The sequence below is a fragment of the Hemicordylus capensis genome, chromosome 4 (genome assembly GCF_027244095.1).
Source record: "Hemicordylus capensis ecotype Gifberg chromosome 4, rHemCap1.1.pri, whole genome shotgun sequence".
NCBI classification, from domain to species: Eukaryota; Metazoa; Chordata; class Lepidosauria; order Squamata; family Cordylidae; genus Hemicordylus; species Hemicordylus capensis.
The window spans coordinates 124,702,781-124,726,008 of record NC_069660.1 but is presented as its reverse complement, the minus strand read 5'-3'; the positions used below and the strand labels follow the sequence as shown (position 1 = coordinate 124,726,008).

The following is a 23,228-nucleotide window of genomic DNA, read 5'->3' as shown; positions in this document are numbered from 1 at the left end:
GCCGCATGACCTGGCTGCACACACGCATCCCATTGTCCCCGACTGATGGCATGGTGGGGCACATGCTAGCCTCGGCGTCTGGCCAGACACAAGCCCAGCCCTGACAGGGAGGGGTTAGGAAAGCGGCAGGCCAATGTGCCTCACACCTTCCCCAAGGGATGGCGGTCGCACCAAACAGTGACCCCACTCCCTGTGGGAGAAGTGACCCATGCGGAAGCCTCTTTAAAGATCAGTCTGCTGCTGATGAGGGCTGGCTGGAGTGGAGCTGCACAGTGAGTCTGAGAGGACAGCGACTCCTTAGAGAAAAGAAAGGGGACAAGGTGGCATTAATCTCCCCTCTCTTTTGAAGAGGCTCTGATCTCTAATTAAGAGAGGCCTAATCAGGGTCAGAAGGAGAGAGAGGACAGGAGTGTTCTAGGGTTTCACAACATGCCAATATTATTTTTCTTTGCCATGCCTACTCAAGCCTTGCTGGCTTTCTTTCTTTCTCTTCCTTTCCTTGTCACAATTGGGGTGGAAGAGACTAAATCATATCCTGCACTGTGGTCTGTCCAACCAGTCAGTCACAGTGGAGGACCTTTCCGTTCTTCATCTATCGTTTTATATGAATACTAGTAAAAGGGCTTGCAGTTTGCAAGCATTGCTCCTGTACCAAAAAATGACCACGTATCCGCCCTTCACTCCTTGCTAGTTGATGACCAGAAAAGCTGCTTTGTTTTGAGCATCTAACAGTATTGCTGCCAAGAAACCCTAAAAAAATTTTTAGGAAGTAGATGAGGTAGACAAACATTATTTAGTGCAAGATTGTACATGATTTTCAGTTTCTTAAGTGAGTTTCATGGAAATCTGACATGTATAGAAGTCTAGTGAATCAAAGCAACATAGCCTGTTTGTTTCATCATCATCATCCAGTGAAATTCTGGACTTCTCATATGTAAAAGTACCGAGAAAACTGCCAGAGTTTGTTGGAAGGCATCATTTCCCATGCTTTTTAACGGGAGAGTTTTCTCGCATTTTCCAGGAAATCAAGCAATTTTTTCTGGGTTGTTCTCCGCCTACCCCCGGTAGTGTGGGCATTGTCTGGAACCTATCTGCAAAATGGCATGTTTCTATTTTTCATGGTTTGGTCTAGGAGTTTCATGTCAGTAAGTGAATGAGTGAGGCCCAAGTACCGCCCCCATATGAAAGTGCCTTATACAGATAGCCCCAGCTACCTAACAGCGCAGCGGGGAAATGACTTGCCTAGCAAGCATGAGGTTGCAGGTTCAAATCCCCGCTAGTATGTTTCCCAGACTATGGGAAACACCTATATTGAGCAGCAGTGATAGAGGAAGATGCTGAAAGGCATCATCTCATACTGTGTGGTAGATGGCAATGGTAAACCTCTCCTGTATTCTACCAAAGAAAAACCACAGGGCTCTGTGGTCGCCAGGAGTTGACACCGACTCGACGGCACATTTTACCTTTACTTTACACAGATAGACCCATTGGTCCATTTAGTCCAGTGTTGCCTGTTATGATTGGTAGTCAATACTCATGGTCTTAGCCTGTTCAGCCATTTATACTGTGAATCAGGATTGTGGAAATTAAGGAAGAATGGGCAACTGTATTTTTCATCAACATGCCCCATTCCCATTGTGCCCCCAGACATCTTGTGAAAAGCTGTTTATTAGACTACTTCCACCTTATTACCCACAACTTCCATTATTGTATTCATGTCCACAATCATACTCTACATGACAATGGCTACATTTATGTATCTATTTCTGGAATATCTGGCTCTGAGCAAACCTCATTGGTTTGTGATTGAATAGAGATACTGAGACCTAAGCAGAGGGACCCTCTTCTTGTTGATGCACCTGTAAACACACCAATGACTTCCTTTTTAGTGTTATACTTGTATTCCATGCCAGTGTATGAGACATTCTCAGTGGTCACCCATCCAAGAAACTTCCAGAACTGAATCCTAACATTCTAACAGGTTCTGGAGCTTTGCTGTGAGAAGCCCTGGCTCAGATTAAGTCCCACTTCCAGCAGGGGTGGGCCTTTTATGAAGTGAGATAAGGCTTTTGCTTTAGGCAGCAAATTACTGGGGCGCCAGCAAAGTGGTAAGATACCCACCACCACTGGTGCAACATTTCTAGACCAATCTGACCCTTCAACAAGCTTTGCAAGGAGCTTGCAAGAAACAAAAGGAGAGAAGAGGAGGCTACTGGCAGCCCCACCCCCTGAGCCAGTTTCAAAGCTTGCAAGGGTCCGTTCTGAAATGAGGCTCGCCCCCAAAACAATTGTGGCACAAGGCACCGCAATGCCTTGGGCCACTCCTGGCTTCTAGGGATGGGTACTGGAGAAAAAGCAAAGTCAAAAAGGTTCGCACACAAGGGAAGAAAATGTTGAATGGAAGAGAGAAATGGAAGGGGAAAGAAGAATGTGTAAAACAAGAGTGGCAAAAAGTAAAGAATGACAAATTGAGAAAGGTGGGAGGGAGGGAGGGGAGGAGGAGGCAGGCAGGCAAAAGGAACAACTGCAGAAAATGAAAGATGGGATTAAAAAGGGATGAAAATATTGAGAAAGAAGGGGAGCATAAACAATGTGTGAGATAAATAAGCCTTGAAAGGATGGAAGATGCAGAGAGGAGAAAAGAGAACTAGAGAGAAGAGTGCATTGTGAAGAATGGGAAAGAGGGGGCAGAAACACCTGGGAGTGTGGGAAACCTGTTTCCTACCTTTTCCAGATGCCACCTTCTAGGCCCAACATCTTAGATGGCAGTGGCTTCGGAGCATTTTTGCACCCCTATGTATCCAAGCCTTATAGCTTGGATTATATATTTTGATCACTGATGTTCTGCACAGCAACAGTCCCAACAACAGAGTTTCAGGTTTAATCTATCCTTATTTTAAAGCTTCAATACTTTCATTTTTCAAATTAACAGCATCTAAACAACATCCTCCTAACATTTAATTCTTAAGTTTGTGCAATCAAGGCAAATTCTGAATAACTCAGAATAGCGGCTGACATCCAGACCAATGAAATGTGTCTGCAGCATGCTACATTCCATACGAAAGCAGTGCAGACAGGTGATTTTTGCTGATCTCCCCTTCCTTCTGTGCTACCTGAAAATATGAGGCTGTGTGACTCTCAAGGACATATTTTTGCACTTCAGAGAGAAGGGGAGATAGAAGGCCCACACTGCCTTAGTCTGGAGTGCAGCACATGTGCTTCCTTTACTGAATATATGCTTCATTCATCTGGATGTCATTACATGTCATAGCTACTGCTTCTGTAACAAAGCAGGCTAAGACAACACAGTCTCATTATTCCCACACAAAAACATAGTCTAACTATATTTATTTGTCTAGTATATTTAGAGATGCTAGAGAGCCGGCTGAGAGCCAGCATGGTGTAGTGGTTAGGATGTAGGACTAGAACTGGGGAGACTTGAATTCAAATCTCCATTCAGCCATGAAACTCACTGGGTGACTCTGGGCCAGTCACTATCTCTCAGTCTAACCTACATCACAGGGTTATTGGAAGGATAAACAACCATATACACCATTATGGGCTCCTTGGAGAAGGAGCTGGATCAAAATCTGATAAAATAAATAAAATGTTCATAGGCAACTTCTTCATGTATTCAAAGTAGCTTAGAAATAAATAAAAAAATCCAGTATGTAAAACAAGGAGTTAAAACATTAAAAGGAACACTAAAAATCAAAGACAAAAAAGCAGCACCGCCTAAAAACTCACCAGTTTACATTACCAAAGAGGCTGCAGTTCTGCTGAAATACAACTTTTGCAGTCTTTCCTCAAAGTAACCAAGGAGCCAGAACTTCTCACCTCAAGTAATGGTCATTTCAGAGCTCCAGAGCCAAAGTTTCCAGCTTACAACTATGTACAGCTCATGACATTTGTTATACAACACTGGTATAATTCAGATATATTTTACCTGTAAGAAGGCAAAAAAGTTTTCACTTTCTATTATCTGGGGAAAGTTTGCCACCATGAATGCTATACACTCTTCCTGCAGCCGAGATGCCAAAGCATGAGCTGTTGTGGTCCATTTCACTTGGGGAAGACTACCCATCAGCCGGTCAGTTTCTATCAGAAGATGGGCTGCATTCTGTGGGCTCTTAAAATGACATGATACGTTGACTTTGAGCAAAACTGAACATGTAGTTTCTGCACCATTCTTTGACACATACATGTTGCCCCATGATTATAGCAACAAATAAATTCTAAATAGTGGTCAGATGTTTTTAACATTAAATGCTCTCAGCAGGAGCCTACGAATATGAAAACAGATAGCAAAACTGCTTGATATGTTCTCTGTTAAAGTTAGCAGAACATATTTTAACAGAGTCTTTTAATGTTCATACTGCCCATAAGAGGAAAAGAAATATTTGAACAAAAATTCAAAATCTTGATCTCAAATAAAGCGAACTGTTTTGGTTTCTTCTGCAATTCCAATCTACTGAAGAATTATGGGTTGATTTACAACCCATCGTCTTCATGCTTGGATCTCAGGGCAGATAAATACTACAGATGTATTTGCCTTGTTTACACCGGCATTTGCCAAGGACAACTCCACAAAGTGTAATCAGAACATATGTGTTTGTAAATGTGATAAATGTGCATCATGGAGCTATAATCAATGATGGTTACCTTGCATATATTTACTGCATACCCCCTTATGCTTACAGACACATCCCTCCCTTTCATACTTAATAGATTTCACCAGGAGATTGGCAATATACATGTAGCAATCAGGTCTGCTGCATGAAGTATAAATTGGCTGTCAAGTGCCTTTCAATGAACATGACTGAACTCATGATGAACTGATTTCCTACCCACTGTATTTCTGAAGCACAGAAAGAAGAATGATGAACACTGCTGATTTACTGGCCAAACTTACACTATAGCAGGGGTTCCCAACAGGGGTACTAGTAGGACTTCAAAGGGGTACTTGGTGTCCTTCTACCTCCCCATGCTGCAGTTGCACTGTTTGTTGCCCATCTAAGGATCACTGGCTTGCATCCTCAGTGATATATCCAGTACAGTAAGGGAGGAAGGAAAGAGTGAAGTTCCTCTTCCTCTGCTCCTGATCGTTTGGCTATGTACCCCTTCCCTCAGCTTGACTGACAGGCTTCAGAAAATCAGCACTGAATACTTCCACTGAAATTAATAGGACAAGTAAACGTATGAGTAACTTAGTGTGGCTGTAAGCCAGTGACTGTAGCAGCATGTAGGGATATGCATGTAACCAGCGGGGGGTGGTTCAAAGACGGGGGGGGCATACCTTTAAGGGTGGGGAGGGTGCCCTTACCCCTCCTGCTGCATTTCCCCCACCGGGTACTTCCTTTAACTTCTGGCCAAGGAGAACACCAGGGCGGCAAGGAGGTACGCTGCCACCTTGACAGGGACTTATTCAATGGAGCGCCGGTAGGGGAAACACAGTGGGAAGGGGAAGGGCACCCACCCCCACCCTTAAAGGTATGCCCCTCCTGACTTCAAACTGGCAGAACTGCTGGTTGATCGAACCAGTCCGGAGGCCCATAAAAGGCCTCCGAACCAGTTCTGTGCACATGTAGTAGCATGTCTCATAACTGTAACATTTAATTTGCGTAAACACACACACACACACACACACACACACTTACTTGTTTTAAGAGGTTGGGAACCCCTGCACTATAGGATATGCCCTGATCAACAGTTTAAATGCAAAAGTAGAATATATACTTTCATAATCAAAACAGGTTAGTTTCTAAACTCAGTACAAATAATAAAGCTAGCCCAGGTTTTCTAGCAGCCTAACTTTACTAGTGCTTCTCTACTTGAAAACAAGTCCGCACAGACTTACTAAAGATTGGATCAGCATTCTAAGGCAGTTATTCTGAAGCTCAATGGGCACGTAGGCAAAACTCTTCTCTGACCAACATCTTACAAAGTGCTGTGCCAGCCACCTGTTAAAAGGAAAAATCTTGCTTAAGCAATTCAAGTCGCCCATCAAATTTAATGTCACAGGCGATCTCCATGAGCATGAGTGCCTGATCAAAAAGCATTTTCATAACATTTTTCAAAATAGTTGTGAGACATGTTATGCTTGACCTTTCAAAAACAGCATTTTCAAAACTAACAGTGAAGATGTAAAGAATCAAACAGTTCACTTACTTCATGCAAGCATCATAAAGGTTTTCCACTCCCACTGAATGAGCAATAACCAGACATTCTAGAACAGGCTGATGCTTTCCAGGCACAGGCTAAAATGTTTAGAATATAAGAACAGTGTATTTTCAAAAGCTTGTAGAGATTTACGAACAAGAATTCCAAAACAACAGAATATTGAGGGGTTTACGTGAGACAGAGAGATATTTCTCTCTGATCCAGATTTCAGTAGAATCAACACCTGTGATCCATTCTGCGGCCTGATCAAGCCCCAAGAATGGGGAGAGGAATACATGCATTCTGCTGGAGCCCAGAGGGGATCTGGCTTGAACTATAACCCCACTATCAACTCCGGCTGAATTCATGCCTGAGTCTGTTCATGCTAACTCATCGCCCCCTGTCTATATGGAGTACAGTATTTAGTTCTTAAGAGATTTTCTGTAGCCAGTGTTAGAGCAAGCAATATTCTGAATTGTAAGCTGCTGAACCAGGCTCTCCTCTTAACAGAGACGTAGGGAGAGCATCTTTGTTCAGAAAAGTCTAGAGCTTGCAGTGTAAGAAACTAGGAGAAATATGCCACCCTGTGACATGCTCTCTCAAAACCATAATTCCCCGAGTTCCTTAGTCCTTCCAGCACATACAGGAGAAGCCCTCAATAACTTACTGAGTGGAAAGTAAGGACTTTACAACTCAGCAATTCTGGCCTGTAATACCTGGATTGAACATGCGATCCCAAGAAATTCAGGCTGTTTAGCTCTCATCATAATGGCATCATTAAAAAGAAAACCGCATACAGTCATCCCTTACCAACCATGGTTTCAAGTATATGCAACTGAAATATTGTGACTGGTCTTGCCAACCGTGACCCAAGTATCTGTGGTTGGCGAGATATTTTAGTGTTTTGTGGGGGCACGGTTTAAGTGATTTTGTGGGGTTCAGAGGCTCAATCTGCTCATTACGTTTGGTGACTCTTGGCGATATTAAGGGGTTTCGGGTGACTTTTCCTGATTTTTTAGCATTTCCCCCTTTATTTTTCGGTGTTGTTGCAGTTGTGGTTCCCCTAACCTCCTGTTTCCCATAGACTTTAATACCTCGCCAAATTGGCCAACCGCAGGGTTGGCGAGGTGTTGTACATACCTTTTGAAAGAAGTTGCAGTAGTCTCTTTTCAGAATATATGTGGCTACTTCTCTCAGACCCTCTAGTCCGTACATGTCTGCAATGCTCAGTATGCGACTGAAATAAAAGCAAAAAAGAAAATTATACATAACATAAACATAATAGAGCCATTGCCCACCAATAATAGGGTCGTTCTATAGTAACTTGCGTTGCATCCAGACTAATTTAAAAAGACATTTGCATTCTCAATTGTTTATATCTTTTTAAAAAAGCCAACTAAAGTGACATTTCTAAAGTGATCTCACATTCAGATACTCATTTAAAATATATTCATTACAGGTTTTGCTATCCTCTGGTATTAATTTCAAAGTGGTAATGCAGTGGTGATATTCTAAAGTGGTAATATTTAGAAGAAACATATTTTTTAATACAAAGATGTTGTGATTGGTAATTTGTGTGAATGTAATTAACATCTCATGAAGATTCAAAATAATAATAAAGATATATATTCAACCTTGTCATAAATCTAAGCACACAAATATAGTAATTCATGTCACATCTCATGCATAAAGCATTTCAAGAGGCTGCCACTTTGCATTAACCAATTAGAAATGGGCAATGTTGCTAACAAAATGATGTACTCTGTCTCATATTTAGAAGTTTTAAAAGGTTTTTTGTAAATTTAAAAAAATTGAAATACTAACTATAATGACAAAGAATGACCAAATAATAATAATAATAATAATAATAATAATAATAATAATAATAATATCATCATCTATCTATATATATTCTGGTGTAAGAAGATGACACTATGAATGCTTCCAAAATCATTGTACTTCAAATCAATTTTATTTTCAATTAATTCTTTGAGCCCAATTATGTATAAATTTCATACACACAAGGCAGCATCCATGGGTTTCCCAGGCTGGTCTCCCATCAAAGCACTGACCAGACCCAGACCTGGTTAGCTTCAATAAGGCTGTGGCATCATTTCACTTTCTTACACAAAGGAGCAACGGCAGTGGTTGCTGGCCATTTGTCTTGGTGAACTGACAGATGGCTGGAAAAACACAATTTCATTTGGTGGAATGGATGGCAAAATACAGTTATATAAAATTGAGCACAAATGTCACATTTTCCAGATTCTTCATATTGCAGCAATAAACAGTGGCACCCAGAAACTAAGAATAATATTTTCTATTTACTATACAGCTTTCTTCACTCGTAAGTAGGGTTGTGCTTCCCCCCCCTTCCTGTTTTGTTTTTGGCCCGAATGCGAAACACCCCCGTGTTGTTCTTTGTTCGAAACTGCAAAATCCGAATCTGAAACATTTTGGATTTTGAAAAATGGCCCCGGGGAAAAGCTAGTGGGTGGAGGTGGTAGTGCCCAATGGTTGGAAACTACCACCCAAATTTCAGAGGAATTGGGCAAAGGGCTGATTTTTGGTGAATTTTTGAAGTATAGGATTTTTCCCATAGGGAAGAATGGAGGTTTCAGCAAAAGTATAGCTTCATGTTGGGGGGAAAGGGGTGGCCCAGAGTAGGGTGGGTGGTAGTGCCCAGTGAGGGCAAGGAAGCTGCCAGAATTATTTCAAAGGAATTGGGCAGAGGGCTGATTTTTAAAGATGTAATGGAGTTTGCGCGTCTGTAAAATTCTTCCCCATAAGAAATGATGGACCTCCATAATTCCTGCCCCATAACTGCACTTGGGGGGAACCAGGGTGGCCCAGAGCAAGTGGTGGTGTAGAGCACATAGGGTACCAACCACCCCATGGGTTGCTAACCCATGGGGTACTGGGTTCTGTTGTTTCTGAGATGTTTGAGTGTAGATTCAGATTCTCTGGTAGCATATGAGAGTGGATTCATGGTTTGTCATTGAAAATCTCATATGCTACCAGAGAATCTATACTCAGAACACCTCAGAAACAACAGAACCCAGCACCCCATGGGTTAGCAACCCATGGGGCTGGTTGGCACCCTGTGTGCACTACACCACCACTCGCTTCCGGCTACCCCAGAGCTCCCCGGGTGGAGTTATGGGTCTTCTGAAACCTCCATTATTCCCTGGGGGGTGGGGACCTTAAAGAAGCGTAAACTTCAACAATTCCTAAGAAATCAGCCCTTTGCCCTATTCCTTTGGAATAGGGCAAGTGGCAGGCACCCCTTGGGGCACTGCCACCCAACCCACTGTTTTGCCCCTCAGGCCCCCTTTCTGCCCCAAATCTGCCCCAAAGACATGTCAACTTCAGAAATTCTTTAAAAATCAGCCCTTTTCCCAATTCCTTTGGAATCTGGGTGGCAGCAGGCACCCATTGGGGCACTACTACCTGAACCACTCTTCTGCCCCCAAAGCCCCCTTTCTGCCCCAAATCCACCCTAAATAACATCAACATCACACATCAACAACAGCAGAGCTTTGGAAAAAATCAGGCAGATTTCCAAAGGTCATGCACATCCACATCCCCCCAGCCCAAAATGCAATTGATCTACATACAACAGTGTGAAACAAGAACAATGAAATGCACACTGCCCCAATGGGCAATGAAGGTAAATGCACACTGCCCCACTTGCCAATGAGAGTAAAATTTACCCTTAAATTTGCTTAAAAGGAATACGGAGGCAATTGCCAGCAGATCAGCCCATGCTTTCGCTGGCCAATCTGCGGGCTGGAAGGGCTGGAAATTCAAACAGATGTCAAAACTCAAAATGGAGACTGAAGGAGAAAGACTTTTTGCGATTGCAAAATGGAGTTCCAAAACAGCCGAAACAACAAAACATTTTGTATCCGAAACAGGGACGTTTTGTTTTGGCTACAAAATTTTCTGTTTTGAGCATTGGGTGTTTTGTTTTGGCTACAAAACAGCTGAAATGGCCTGTTTTGTGCACTAAATGTTTTGTATCTGAAACGAAACGCACATCCCTACTGGTAAGGGGCCATAGCTCATTAGTATACCACCTGCTTTGAATGCAGAAGTTTCCAGGTTCAAATGCTTGGTATCTCCAGGTAGGGCTTGGAAAGACTCCTGTCTGAAACCCTAGAGAGCCACTATTGTCACTGCAGACAATGCTGAATTAGATGGATCAATGTTCTCATTCGGCACAAGGCAGTTTCGTATGCATCAGTGCTGCCCTACTGGCTCAGCTACTAGGAAAAATAAGGTACCCCCCACCCACCCCCACGTTCTTGTTTGTGGTCTCACAAATATAATTACAGTGCAATGATCATTATTTCTGGCATCTTTACTACATTATTTATAGACATGATGCATCTTCCATTTTAATGTAAATAGGCAAGAAGCAGGCATGGTACTCGATTAAAAATAACACAACTTGACACATACCCAGCATCTGCTTTGTTTGGGAAATCCAGAATTCCTCCATAAATAAAATTCAGAATGACAGTCATTTCTACATGGTTTATGCTGCAAAACAGAAAGAAAAATCATTACAGACACCAGCATCTGTGAAATAAAATAGATTCTTCACATTTTATAAATTGTAAGCAGTTCACCAAGATGAAATGGCCATCTTATCATAGCATGAAACAAGCCACATCAAAGTAAAGTAATGCCACTAATGCAATCTAAAATTACACATGGGGCTTCTTCCCAAATCACTAAAAATGTAAAAAACAGATTCTCAGAAGACTAGTCTTTTGAAAGTTTAAGTGATCTAGCCCTTGGCTGCAATTGTAAAACCTCTTGCTTGCTAAACCGCCAGCAGAGTGTAATACGTCTACCCAGGAGTACTTTCATGATGGTGTAATCTGGGAGTTAAGCTATCATTATGAAGTTTCTCATCTCTAGAATTTTGGGATTTGTGTATAAATTACAGTTATCCTGGTTAAAGAGATAACCAGGATTGCTGAGCCCTGCTACGCCATTTGTGAGAATGCAGATTTCCCGGGCAAACCCCTGTGGTTACCAGGATTGCCTGGGAAATCTGCATTCTCACAAATAGCCCCGTGGGACTCAGCACTCCTGGTTAACTATATAACCAAGATCGCCATGATTGGGAAAACATAGCAAGTGTCAGTCTAGCAGCAAAATATTTATAATATTTTGTATAGTTCTGGTCAATCTCATTTCAAAAAGGATATCAGAGAGCCTGAAAATCCCTTGTACTATGTTTTGTCTGAATAAGACCTATGTTTGGAGGCTGCATATTTCCAAGTTCTGGACACTAAGGGCTAACAAGATAAAATGGTCATCACTATTCTGCCCTGTTGAGAACTTCTAGTAGTATCCAATGGGCTAATTTTGGAAACAGACAACTGAACTAGATGAACTGGCCAGCAAGGCAATTCTTATCCAATTTCTCTTCCATGCACTTCAACTGGAATAACTAGTAATCCCTCTTACTTGCTAAGCTTTCCTCTTTCCATCTCTCCCCTCTTCTGCCAGTTCAGATTGCCTCTGTAAGTCATCTTTTGCTACAATCACTATCATCACATCTCTTCCTTTCCTTAGGGCACTGCACTGGAATAACTGAACTGGGCAGAAGGTCCTACACTGATGGTTTTCCACTGTCCTGGCTATATTGCTTCTCCCTTTTCCACTTAGTCATTAACTTGCTTGCTCTTCTATTAATGGCCCTTCATTTTCTTTTTCATCATCATCTCTGCTTCTGCTGTGCTTCTCTTCATAACTGGCACAGCATCATCTTCTGTCTATAAAGTTGCCTCCATTTGTTTCTTTCAAATCCAGCATTTTCTACAGAAGAGCATGCTTGTTTTAAAAAACATACACCTGGGGCCTTTTAGTTTTGGGGCAACTACTGAGGTGAAACATGACAGAGGTCTATAAAGTCAGAGGTGTGGAGAAGGTTGATAACATAGAATTTTTTCTCCCTCTCGCATAATATTAGAACCAGTGTTCTGTTTCCCATGAAACAGATTGCCAAGAAATGTAGGACTGTCAAAAAGAAGTACTTTCTCACACAACGTATGCTCATATATTTGTCATGAATCCTGCTGCCTGCTACGATCTTCTGGAGAGGTCAGGTTATGGTTGCCACCAGCACGTCTGGTGGCAACTCAGGATCGGGCTTTCTCTGTGGCTGCCCCTGGGTTTTGGAATATGCTCCCTTCTGAAATAAGAGCATCTCCTTCTCTGTTTGTTTTCAGGAAGACCCTCAAGACTCTCCTGTTCTCACAAGCTTTTAATTAGAATTTTAATAATTTCAATTGTGTTTATTGTGTTCCATGTATTTTAATCTGATTTTTTAAAAAAATCTTAAATTTTGTACACCGCCTAGAGATGTACGTATCAGGCAGTATAAAAATATGATAAATAATAATCAACCTATGGAATTCCCTGCCATGAGATGTGGTGACAGCCAACAGCCTGGACGGCTTTAAGAGGGGTTTAGATAAATTCATGGAGGACAGGTCTATCAATGGCTACTAGTCTGAGGGCTATAGGCCACCCAACCTCAGAGGCAAGATGCCTCTAAATACCGGTTGCAGGGGAGCAACAGCAGGAGAGAGGGCATGCACATACTTCTTGCCTGTGGGCTTCCCAGAGGCATCTGGTGGGTCACTGTGTGAAACAGGATGGTGGACTAGATAGGACTTGGGCCTGATCCAGCAGGGCTGTTTTTATGTAAAAACACCAGAGTAATTGCATTCATTTGAATTAATTCTGCACTTTGAGGTATGACTTCCATAATAATAAAATGGAAACTACAGCACATACTGTGACATGTGGTCTCTTTAAAAATTAAATATGTTTAAGGAGTATTCAGTAATATAAAAATTCTGTTTTTGGTTAAGTGACAAAATCAGCACAGCTTTCTGACTGCATGTGAACACATGAGGTAGCCATAAAAACAGCACAAACGAGTATTCCTGCTGTCTTAACAGCTGGTCTCCTAAACAGCATTTTCATTATTTCAGGATAAGCCATATGTACTATACTCTCAAGTGTTTATAAAGACAACATGAAAATCTGCACCAAGCTGCATGGAATGAAATAGGACATTTTCATAAGACACAATGGCTCGCCTGGAACTGGGACTTGATTCTGTTTTGCAGGACATGTGCAAATCATCGTTTGCCAGTTCAGGTGTAATGGCAAAATACACTAAACATGCAAGGGGAGGAAGGAGGAAGCAAGTCCAAGGCTACTTTCAGGCCATTTTGTTAGCACTGAAATGAGATATAGCATTTGAACACAACACATTTTGAGAACTGTATGGCCATGAGCCCCATGTCAGTCGGGTTTCAGGCCATAGCATTAGTCACTCTGGTTGATTACTTGTATCTTGACCTGGATGAGGCTAGCGCCCTTCTTGTGGTCCTTTTCGATCTCTCAGTGGCTTTTGACACCATCAAACATGGTGTCCTTCTGGAGCACCTGCATGGGTTGGGTATTGGGGGCACTGTTTTGCAGGGGTTCCATGCCTTTCTTAGTGGGCGCTTTCAGTTGGTGTACATTGGTGGCTAGTGCTCTGCCCTGTGGCCACTTCTTTGTGGGGTGCCTCAGGGCTCGGTTCTCACACCCATTCCTTTTTAACATCTACATGAAACCGCTGGGGCAGGTCATCCATTGGTTTGGGGTGAGATTCCATCAATATGCCGATGATACTTGGTTGTATATTGCCGCCCCAGGCCACTCCGGAGATGCCATTTCTGTGCTTGCCCAGTGTCTGGAGACTGTCAGGGTCTGGATGGGCCAAAACAAGCTCAGACTTAATTCCTCCAAGACTGAGTTGCTTTTGCTTACTTCTTGATCTGGCCAATTGCTGAGTCTGAGTCTCTCCCTGGACGGGGTTGCGCTGCCCCTGAAGGAGGTGGTCCGTGACTTGGGGGTCCTCTTGGACCAGTGGCTCCTGCTCAAGCAGCAGGTGGAGGCTGTGGCCAGAGGTGCCTTTGCCTAGCTTCGGCTGGTCTACCAGTTGTGGCCCTATCTCGACTGGCAGGCCCCGGCAACGGTAAATCATGCCCTTGTCATCTCTTGTCTGGATTACTGTAATGCACTCTACCTGGGGTTGCCTTTGAAGATGACCCAGAAGCTTCAGTTGGTCCAGGATGTGGCGGCCTGCCTGCTTATGGGCACTAGGAGATATGATAGTGTGACATCTCTCTTGTGGTCACTGCACTGCTTACCTATTTGCTTTTGGATCCAATTCAAAGTGCTGGTTCTCACCTTTAAAACCCTTCAGGGCTTAGCACCTGCTTACCTTCAGGACCGCCTCTCCTGGCCAGTCCTGTCCCATCCTGTGAAATCTTCTCAGGTTGCCTTTCTTTTGGTCCCTGGTTTCAGAGAGGTCCATAGTACTAGGTCCCGTAGAAGGGCTTTCTCTGTTGCTGCCCCTTCACTCTGGAATCCCCCCCCCCCAGATTTGGTCTGCCTCCTCCCTTTCAGCCTTTAAAACCTTATTGAAGACATTTTTCCCCACGAGGCATTTGCCCTTTAATTTAAAAACAAACAAACCACTCTTGGATGCTGTTCTTGTTTGTACGTCTGAGTCTGTGGATTGGGTGGTATATTAAATCTTTAACTAACCTAACTAACCAAAATATCTCATAATGGCCTTTCACTAGTCTGAGAATGGGAAGTATGGACTATCTGCCTACTAGGGATGTGCACTAACCTGTTTGGAGACCCTTTTATAGGCCTCCAAACAGGTTTGGACACTGGATGGTTCAAAGGTGGTGGTGGGGATAACATTAAGGGTGGGGGAGGGTGCACTTATCCACCCACTAAGTTTTCCCCGCCGGCGCTCACTAAAAAAACCGGTCCTGTGGGGCAGCAACATACTTTCCTGCTGCCCCGTCCTCTCCTTGGACCGGAAGAAAGCGGAAGTAGCCCGTGTGCGAGCACGTTGGGCTCGCTCGCACAGATGTCGAGCATGCAATGTGTGCACACACTGACATGTGCACGCACACAGACTACTTTTGCTTCTGGTCCAAGGAGAGAACGGGGCAGCAGGGAGGTACGCTGCTGCCCTGCCAGACCGGTTTTTTAAGCAAGCGCCAGTGGGGAAAGCTTGGCAGGGGCACGCAATGGGGCGGGGAGTACACCCTCCCCTGCCCTTAAAGTTATCCCCCTACCCCCACCAGTTCTGTGCACATCCCATTCCCTACTGCCTACTAACATAGGAAGCTGCCATATACCGAGTCATACCATAGGTCCATCTTGCTCAGTATTGTCTCACAGATCAGACACTAAATGGGAATGGTAAATATATTATGATATATTTAAATATGAATGAAGTATCCCATTTACAAAGAGATGCAATAGGAACAGTGCTTTTGACTACACTATAATGGCATGTTTTTTTGTTTCTACCAGAGGTACAGAAAGATTCATTGTCAAATGAATCTTACTATGAAAGACTGAACAACTTCACTATCAGTGTCATTTCTGGAGTCAGAGGAAGCAATCTGTACTGCCAATGGTCCCTTACCTCAAGTCCCATAGAGCAGTCAGGAGGCATTCTTTAGCCACTATTCCTAAAGTGATCCTCCTTCTGAAGCCATAACACTGATGGCTGTGAATTTCATTTATTTATTTGATTTATATACCACCTTTCCAAAGGTGGCTCTGGGAGGTTTACATTAAAATAAAAAAAATTAAATAATTAAAATAAAAAACCAATTAAAAGCAGATTAAAATTACAATTAAAACTAGATAACATTAAAACTAAATATCATTTAGTCAGGCTAAAAAGATGGGTCTTTAAGTTGGGTCCTGAAGGCCTCCAAGGAAGATAATCCTCTTATATCCATAGTGAGCACATTCCACAACCTTGGGGCGACAACAGAGAAGGCCCTAGCCCAGGTCACCACCAGATGAACCGGTGGCACCTGAAGACAGGCCCCTCCTGATGATTTCAGTGAGCAGTGGGGATCTTGTAAAGAAAGGCGTTCCCTAAGGTAACCCAGACCCTAAGCCATTCAGGGCTTTAAAGGTAACAACTAGCACTAGAGGGATCTGTAAGCCCAGAGCCCGTGTACACACCTTCCAAAAACTGGGATCCAACCTTGAGAATGTGCACTCCTCTCTAGAATCAATTTTGGTCTATCACAACCATGGTTGAGCAGTATTGTTAAAGCTATCCAGGGTTCCCATAAACCCAAGATCAGAAAGTGCAGTTTGAAATGGATTCTAAGTCCTGATTTAAGAGAAACTCCATCAGCCTTTCATTGTTAACAATTATGCTTAACTGCTTAACCATGATTGAGAGGGTTTGCTCCAGAAGAGGAAAAGCTTTGGCAATGCTGCACACATATTCCCAATGTTCTCTTCCAATCTGGAAACCATGGTTAGCAGATTACCAACATTACATCTTCACCAGCCCAATAAGTCATGCTAAATAGACAAAGGACAAATACAAGCAATAATGCAAACTGATTTAATTGCAATCCAAACTGCATTCCCATGGCAAGGGCTTCCATTTTTGCAGAACAGAAGCAGATTGAATTCACAGAGATTTCCTACCAGACAAAATCAGAACTCTTACTCAAATATATTATACCAAATACGGTGTCAGGGCAGATTAAACTGAATTGCTTTGTATGCGGCATGGCCCCTCTGTATTTGCAGTGCTTTTAAATTGCCTACCTTTGCTCCCATATGACTTGCAAACACTATGCTTACCCTTGAAGAGTGATGTGCTCTTGAGAGCTTTCGGCCCAACTCCCATTCAGCATAGCAGCAAAGTAACTAGATCTGGCACATAAAATGGCCCTGGGAGAGAAGGTTGAGGGAGAGTGAACATTATTCTACTAGGAACAAATATTTATTTTAGGAAAGCTGTTACAAAAGGTTGAAATTCCTTGCTCTTCACATACTAATGTGTGTTTGTTCACTGCATACTCATTCCTCCCAGTATCTCTGGCAATTTAATCCAATTTGTCAGAGAAATGAGGAAAACTGCTACGATTCTGAAATGCCTCCAGTCAACAGCTAATCCACAATTCATTTTCATTATCCACAAACAGGGCTTGAAGAATCCTTCAGATTCCTAGATGTCTGGGACTTCTCCCACTTTGAACACAGAGCAACATGATTTTCCTCTTTACAGATCTTTTGTCTTTCTCCCAAACAAGGAAATATCCTTGAGGGCAGATCTGCAGCTTAACTCTAATTCGGTTGTTAATGTGCCACAATTTTTGACTGCAATTTTACAAAGACTTTCTAATATGCCCAGGGCGACTCTCCCATGAAGCCAAGTGATGTGACATGCCATGGTGTGGTGAATGTAGGCATCCTGCACCATCTCTTGCTGTGGGTGTCACCCCCACTTGCCTGCTGTCACAGCCCCCACCCCTTTCACGGACTCTTTTCCCTCTCTTCCCGACTGCTGTCCCCGTCCACCAGGCCAAAGCCCAGTGCTGGTGCTGCCCCCTTTCTGGCCTCATATTCCAGGATGTGCTCTGCCTTTTGGCCCACCTATGCCACAGCTGTTTATTTCAGGCAACATGTATTCAGTTTAGCTCACCTGCCCATGCTGCTGCTCCAGCTTGCGCTCTTCTGAGTGCAACACTTGTCTTCTGTCTCCTCCTGAAATAAGGGGACAAAGCAGACAAGCTTGCTGCTCAGAGGAGAGCAAACAAGATGGTGCTAGGGCAGTGGCACATGATGACAAGGAGAGACAGAATTAATTGCAATCCAATTAATTACAATTGGGTAGGCGAACAAAGCTGGATGAATGCTGCCTGCAATAGAAAGCAAAGGTTCAGCCGGGCCAAAGGGCACAGAGTGCCCCAGAACGTGAGGCCAGTGAGGGGAAAGAAGGACACTCAGTGCTGGGAGGAGTGCATGCAGATGAGGCAGGGCCAGCACACTGTATTCGCCTCAAGCGGTGAAAGGCGCTGAGCTGGTGCTGGATATACAGCTGGATATACATCGTTTTGCTAACATAATGCTTTCAGAAGACTGACACTCAAGAGTTTTCTTAGAGAGCTCCACAGCCATCTTTTTTAAATGACCTTCCCCCTGCTCTCTGCTAAACATTCCCTTGGAAGTGAGCTTTGTAAAACCTCAAACACAAAGCTTATCTATTGCTTAATTCCAGTTGTCACCTAGTATTGAGCTTACTCTTTTCTGACTTGCTTAGACAGACAGCTAGAACCTCATATATTCCTGAAGAGCAAATCTTGTCAGTATTACATATTAATAGCTATTTGGATTAAAGCCATTTCACTCAAAATTGGAACCCAACTCTCCAAGCATTTTAAATATAATAATATAACTGAAGTTATCTTACCGGCTTGACTGGGCTTCTTGGGCACTACTCAAAGACTTTCCTTTTGTCTTTGACAATGCAACCCTTTCCTTAGTATAGGAAACTTCTGTCACCTATTACTTCAAATTGACTGTCTCTGACCTATATAAGTATTTAGCACTCAAGGTTTTTGCATGGTGCTGAAACAGTCTCTTGCTTCTTTCACGCTCTTTTTGAAATAGCTTTGGTTTTTGTCCCCTGTGGCTGTGATGGGCTGCCAAATTTCTTACATGTTCCAGGTATAAACCCAGAAAGAAATTTATTAGAGGTTCATTCATTTGTTGTACTTATATTGTTTACTTGGAAATTAAAGATCTTATTTACATATCATGAAAGAGGACCTACCTAACTAAACATTCTAGACTGTAGTACATGACATTTTTTCCTTTAAAACAAGACTGACATCTAAGGACCAGTTCATACAGTCATTGCTGAGAACAATCAGTGGAGTACATACAGGTCTGTGTGAAACACCATGTGTAGCATTTGAATCAGGTTTATCAAATACACATCAAAGGTTACTTCCTATACCTGGTGGCTGCACACCGCTGCACATAACTTCCTCATCAATGAATGCAAGAGTTAGACTACATCATGGAGAGAGAAATGCTTTGTTTTTACCACAACTTTGTACAAAAGCAATAAAAAAAAAAAACAGCCCAAGATATACTGGCATTTCTAGATTATGTCAATAAACAAAAAACCCTTTGATCATAGCATACTCAATATTTATAAAATAAGTTCAATTGTTTCTTGACATACCTGTGTACTTGAAATTGTTTTCCATCAATCCAAATAGTAATATCTGTAAACCAAGATTTCTTGTAGATCGTTAAGAGATCTTTTCCTAAGTCAGATGCTGTTTCTACTTTAGAATCACCTGAAGAGAGATAACGTTCTATTTTTATTGGTTCTCAATTTAAATTGGAACACTTTGACCTTCAAGCAACATCTTAACAACTAAAAAAAAAAAAGCAATACGAATGAAATTAGTCATATATACATGCAATGCTTTTAGGACCATAACACAGTGGTACAACATGTGCTTTACACGCATAAGATCAGAACTTCAATATCGGACATCTCCATCTCAAGAAGCATGAATAACCAATTAATACGGGGCGTTTTCAGGACTGGCCCAGGCCTCCCAGCACCTGAGGCAATGTGGTGAGCTGCCCTCTTGCCCTTCTCCCCCATTCTCCTAACAGTGGATGGAGCGTGCCATTCTTCCCTCCCTGGCTCTGTCCCTCTCCCTTATCCTGTGACAGCATGCCAGCCATCACCACTGTTCTCCTCCTCCACCCACTCCTGCCTCTGGCATTTTCAAAAACCAGAGGGGAAGGAAGACAGTGAAGAGAACAGAGTGCTGGGCTAGAGCAGCACTCCATATTCCTCCTCCACACTTCCTTCTACTCCCATCTCCTCTGGCTTTTGAAAGACCTGTGTGCCCTGAGAGGAAGGCAAGAAAGCAGCAGCCCAGGTTAGGGAAGCACATAACATCAGCTCCCATAGAGACCAGCACTGACCTGGAAGGACTGCTGGGGCAGCCCCACCCTCACCTTCCCAGGAGTACTGGAAGGCCTGCATGCCCCGAGAAGAAGGCAAGGAAGGAGGCACCCCTCCCAGGCCAGGAAGCTCATGCCCTCAGCTCCTGAAAAGGCTATCAAACCGTCTGAGGCAGCACTGCTTTGTAAATCTTCTTGTAAGAAGATTTTTCTTGTAAGATGGTTTTTCTTTTAAAAAAAATAACATTGTAAACCGTCTTGGGTGCCTTGGTCAAAGCAGAAAAGTGGCATAAAAATGCAACAAATAATACACACACACATAAACATAATACTAGAGGCAGTAGGGGGAAGGAGAGCAGTGGCTAGTGCTCTGCTGCTAGATAATGCTGGGGGGTGGGTGCCAGGAGGATGCAAGTCAGTGGACAATCTGATGGAGAGAGGAGCTGGTGCCAGTTTAAGCCCTATGATGGGCCTGGAGACTACTACCGTAGTGGAAGTAATCTTTCTGATAATTGCCACTGAAGAAGACTTAGTTTAGTCAAAACACATTTGGCAACATGATGCAACAGAGTCGTATTACAAGACTGATTGGATACTGGCAAAACTACAGGATTGATCTGATATTTTATCTCTCACTCAAAATGTGATATTGCAATCACATGAGACTATCTATCTACACTTCCTGCATCTATTGACAGCATGATAACTTTGGGAATGGATTATCGGATTTAATCTTTTCAGTCAAACATAAAGAGAGCACTCTTATGGAGATCCTATTGATCATTGTCTATTAACTTGGTTGTGATGTATGGATACATTTTATTGATTCTGATTAATTATACTGAATGCAATTTGCATAGTTTTTAATAATATTAATATTATATTAAAACATTAGCATATAGCATTTGGATTCTTTTTTTCTATTTGGATAACCAAATCACCTGGCCTCATTAGCAAGCCAGCCCTGCACACTTCTGTGGCTTGCACCAGGTAAAGGAAGTCCTTCATATTTTTATGTCTATGGAATAAAGTGTTCCACTTTATGATAGATAATCAGCAACATCAGTATTTTGTTTCTGGTTCCTTTCAAAGAACTCCCCAGCAACAATGAAGCAGTTCCCATGACTCACGGATGCAATTGAGTTGTATGAACACTTCTTGCAACAAACAAGGATGGAGGAAACTGAATTTATGAAGATAAACCATATCCCATTTGATAAACCAAACACATCCCCACAATTCCATAATTGTAAAATGTTCCTTCACCACCACAGAAATACAATGCAGTGCAGCTGGTCAGAAAAGAAAGAAGAAGAAAAAAGAAAAAGAAGCTGGGGGAGGGGGGGGGAGAACTGAGCTTGAACACCTCCCTTCTTAGTAATATATATCAGCCCTACTCCAATTCAGAGAGTTGGTGCAAGAACTGCCATGTCTAAAATATCTCCCCGCAGTCCCTGTCCTGTGCAAGACTCATTTATTTAGGATCCAAGTAATAGCAAAGAATATTAATCCTGGCATTTGTAGTGGAATAACTGCAAACCTTGTTTGAGATTGTTAACAAAGCCACACTGGCATTTTATTTAGGTAACAAAGAAAAACCAAGCACCACCACCTTAATCTCACCTGACACAGTTACACTGCCGTCAGCATCAACGGCTTCTTCAGGAATTTCATTTGCAATAAAGGGGGAAACAGCAGTCTCTGCTTCTATGGCTCCATCTGAGGAATACTGATGACCAGATGTCCTTTCATCCAGGCACTGTTCAACTGATATTTGACCATTCTGTAGATTGGTGGCGATTTTAAGGCTTCGGTCTTCTTTCATTAATCTAGGCTTTGATGCTTTTTTGAGAAATTCTTGCTCGGCCTCTTTAATATTTCTGTCAGATGAATACACAACCCTAGGAAAAGAAATTCAGACTGTAATACTATGTACATTCATTTTAGAGTAAGTTCAGTTAAACTCATTAGGACTTATTGTAGGAGAAGAATGGCAGTTCAGTCCCCAAACAGCAAAGCAAAACCAGTTTGCTGAGAAAGCAGCAAAGCAAGAGATCTTAAGACAGTTCTTTAGTATTGAAGAACTACAAGGATTTATTTAAAGAAAAGGTTATAAATAACTGTGAAAAAGTCTGCAGCTTAATTTCAGCTGTAGCTCATGGCTGAAGAGAGAGACCAAAACAAACAGCCATCTATGGAGGGACAAAATGGAGACCAACATTGGAAGAACAAAGAGGGGAGGAGTCCAGCACTTTTATCCATGACCCTAACTCTCCCCCACCCCCCGCAGTGGTTACTATGAGACATTGCAGCTGAGACTGGTGCCGCCAGGGTCTTAGCTCCAACACTTATTTCCATAAATAAATATGTTTAAATTATAGTTAAATTTTTATACTGCCTTTCATACATTTCATCCCAAGGTGGTTCATAGAATCCATAAAACTCAAAACAATATGAACAATTGTACAGAAGCAGGAGAGAGAAAAAAACAGAGTCCCACAAAGGTCAAAGGCTTAGGTAAACGGCAAGTTATGTACTTTCTATTTAAAGGCAAAAAGGGAAGCCAAGGAGTAGACATCTACCAGGAGAACACCTAGAGGCAACAGCACCTAGAGGCAACACCTAGAGGCAACAGCAGAGAAGGCCCTGTCTTGTTTGCACAATAACTGAGCCTCTCTCAATGTCAGCACACAAAGCAGAGGGCCCGCCTCCAATGACCCTGTCAGGCAGGCAGAAATATTTGGGAACCAGTGATTCTTCAAGTTTCCAGGACACAAAACATTAAGGGCTTTAACGGCAATAGCCAGCATCTTGAACTGGATATTTAAAAAATTGGCAGTCAGTGCAGCTCTTTCAAAATGGTAGTAAGATCCCTTCAGTGAGCAGTTCTTGGCAGAACTCTAGCGCATCAGCTGCAGTTTCTGCATATTCTTCAAGTGCAGCCCCATGTAGAGTGCATGCAATAATGTGGTGTGACTAGGCATAAGTAATCCTGACCAGATCTGTCTTCTCAAAAAAGGGGCACAGTTGACACACCAGCCAAAGCTGTGCAAAGGGACACCTGGCCACCACCTCCACTTGAGCATTGAGAAGCAGAGCCAGTTACAGTAATATTACCAGATTGTGCGCCTGTTTTTCAAGGGAGTGCAATTTCATAGAGATCTGGTTGAATCTTATTTCAGCAGGTTCTCCTACTGGCCAACAAT

At 42.7% G+C, this 23,228-nt stretch overlaps 1 protein-coding gene across 2 annotated transcripts in view; it reads right to left on the bottom strand.

The window, feature by feature from the left end:
* The window catches only part of BTBD8 (BTB domain containing 8), a 65,434-nt gene that overhangs the window by 17,579 nt on the left and 24,627 nt on the right, over positions 1-23,228 (bottom strand). For both annotated transcript variants that reach the window (XM_053248004.1, XM_053248003.1), the window contains exons 3-10: positions 21,646-21,923; positions 19,280-19,397; positions 16,888-16,977; positions 10,624-10,704; positions 7,300-7,396; positions 6,169-6,257; positions 5,858-5,960; positions 3,947-4,129 (exon numbers count right to left, since the gene is read on the bottom strand). In XM_053248004.1, coding sequence (XP_053103979.1) covers positions 3,947-4,129; positions 5,858-5,960; positions 6,169-6,257; positions 7,300-7,396; positions 10,624-10,704; positions 16,888-16,977; positions 19,280-19,397; positions 21,646-21,847 — 963 coding nt within the window. In that variant the 5' untranslated portion in view covers positions 21,848-21,923. The remainder of the gene's footprint in view (positions 1-3,946; positions 4,130-5,857; positions 5,961-6,168; positions 6,258-7,299; positions 7,397-10,623; positions 10,705-16,887; positions 16,978-19,279; positions 19,398-21,645; positions 21,924-23,228) is intronic.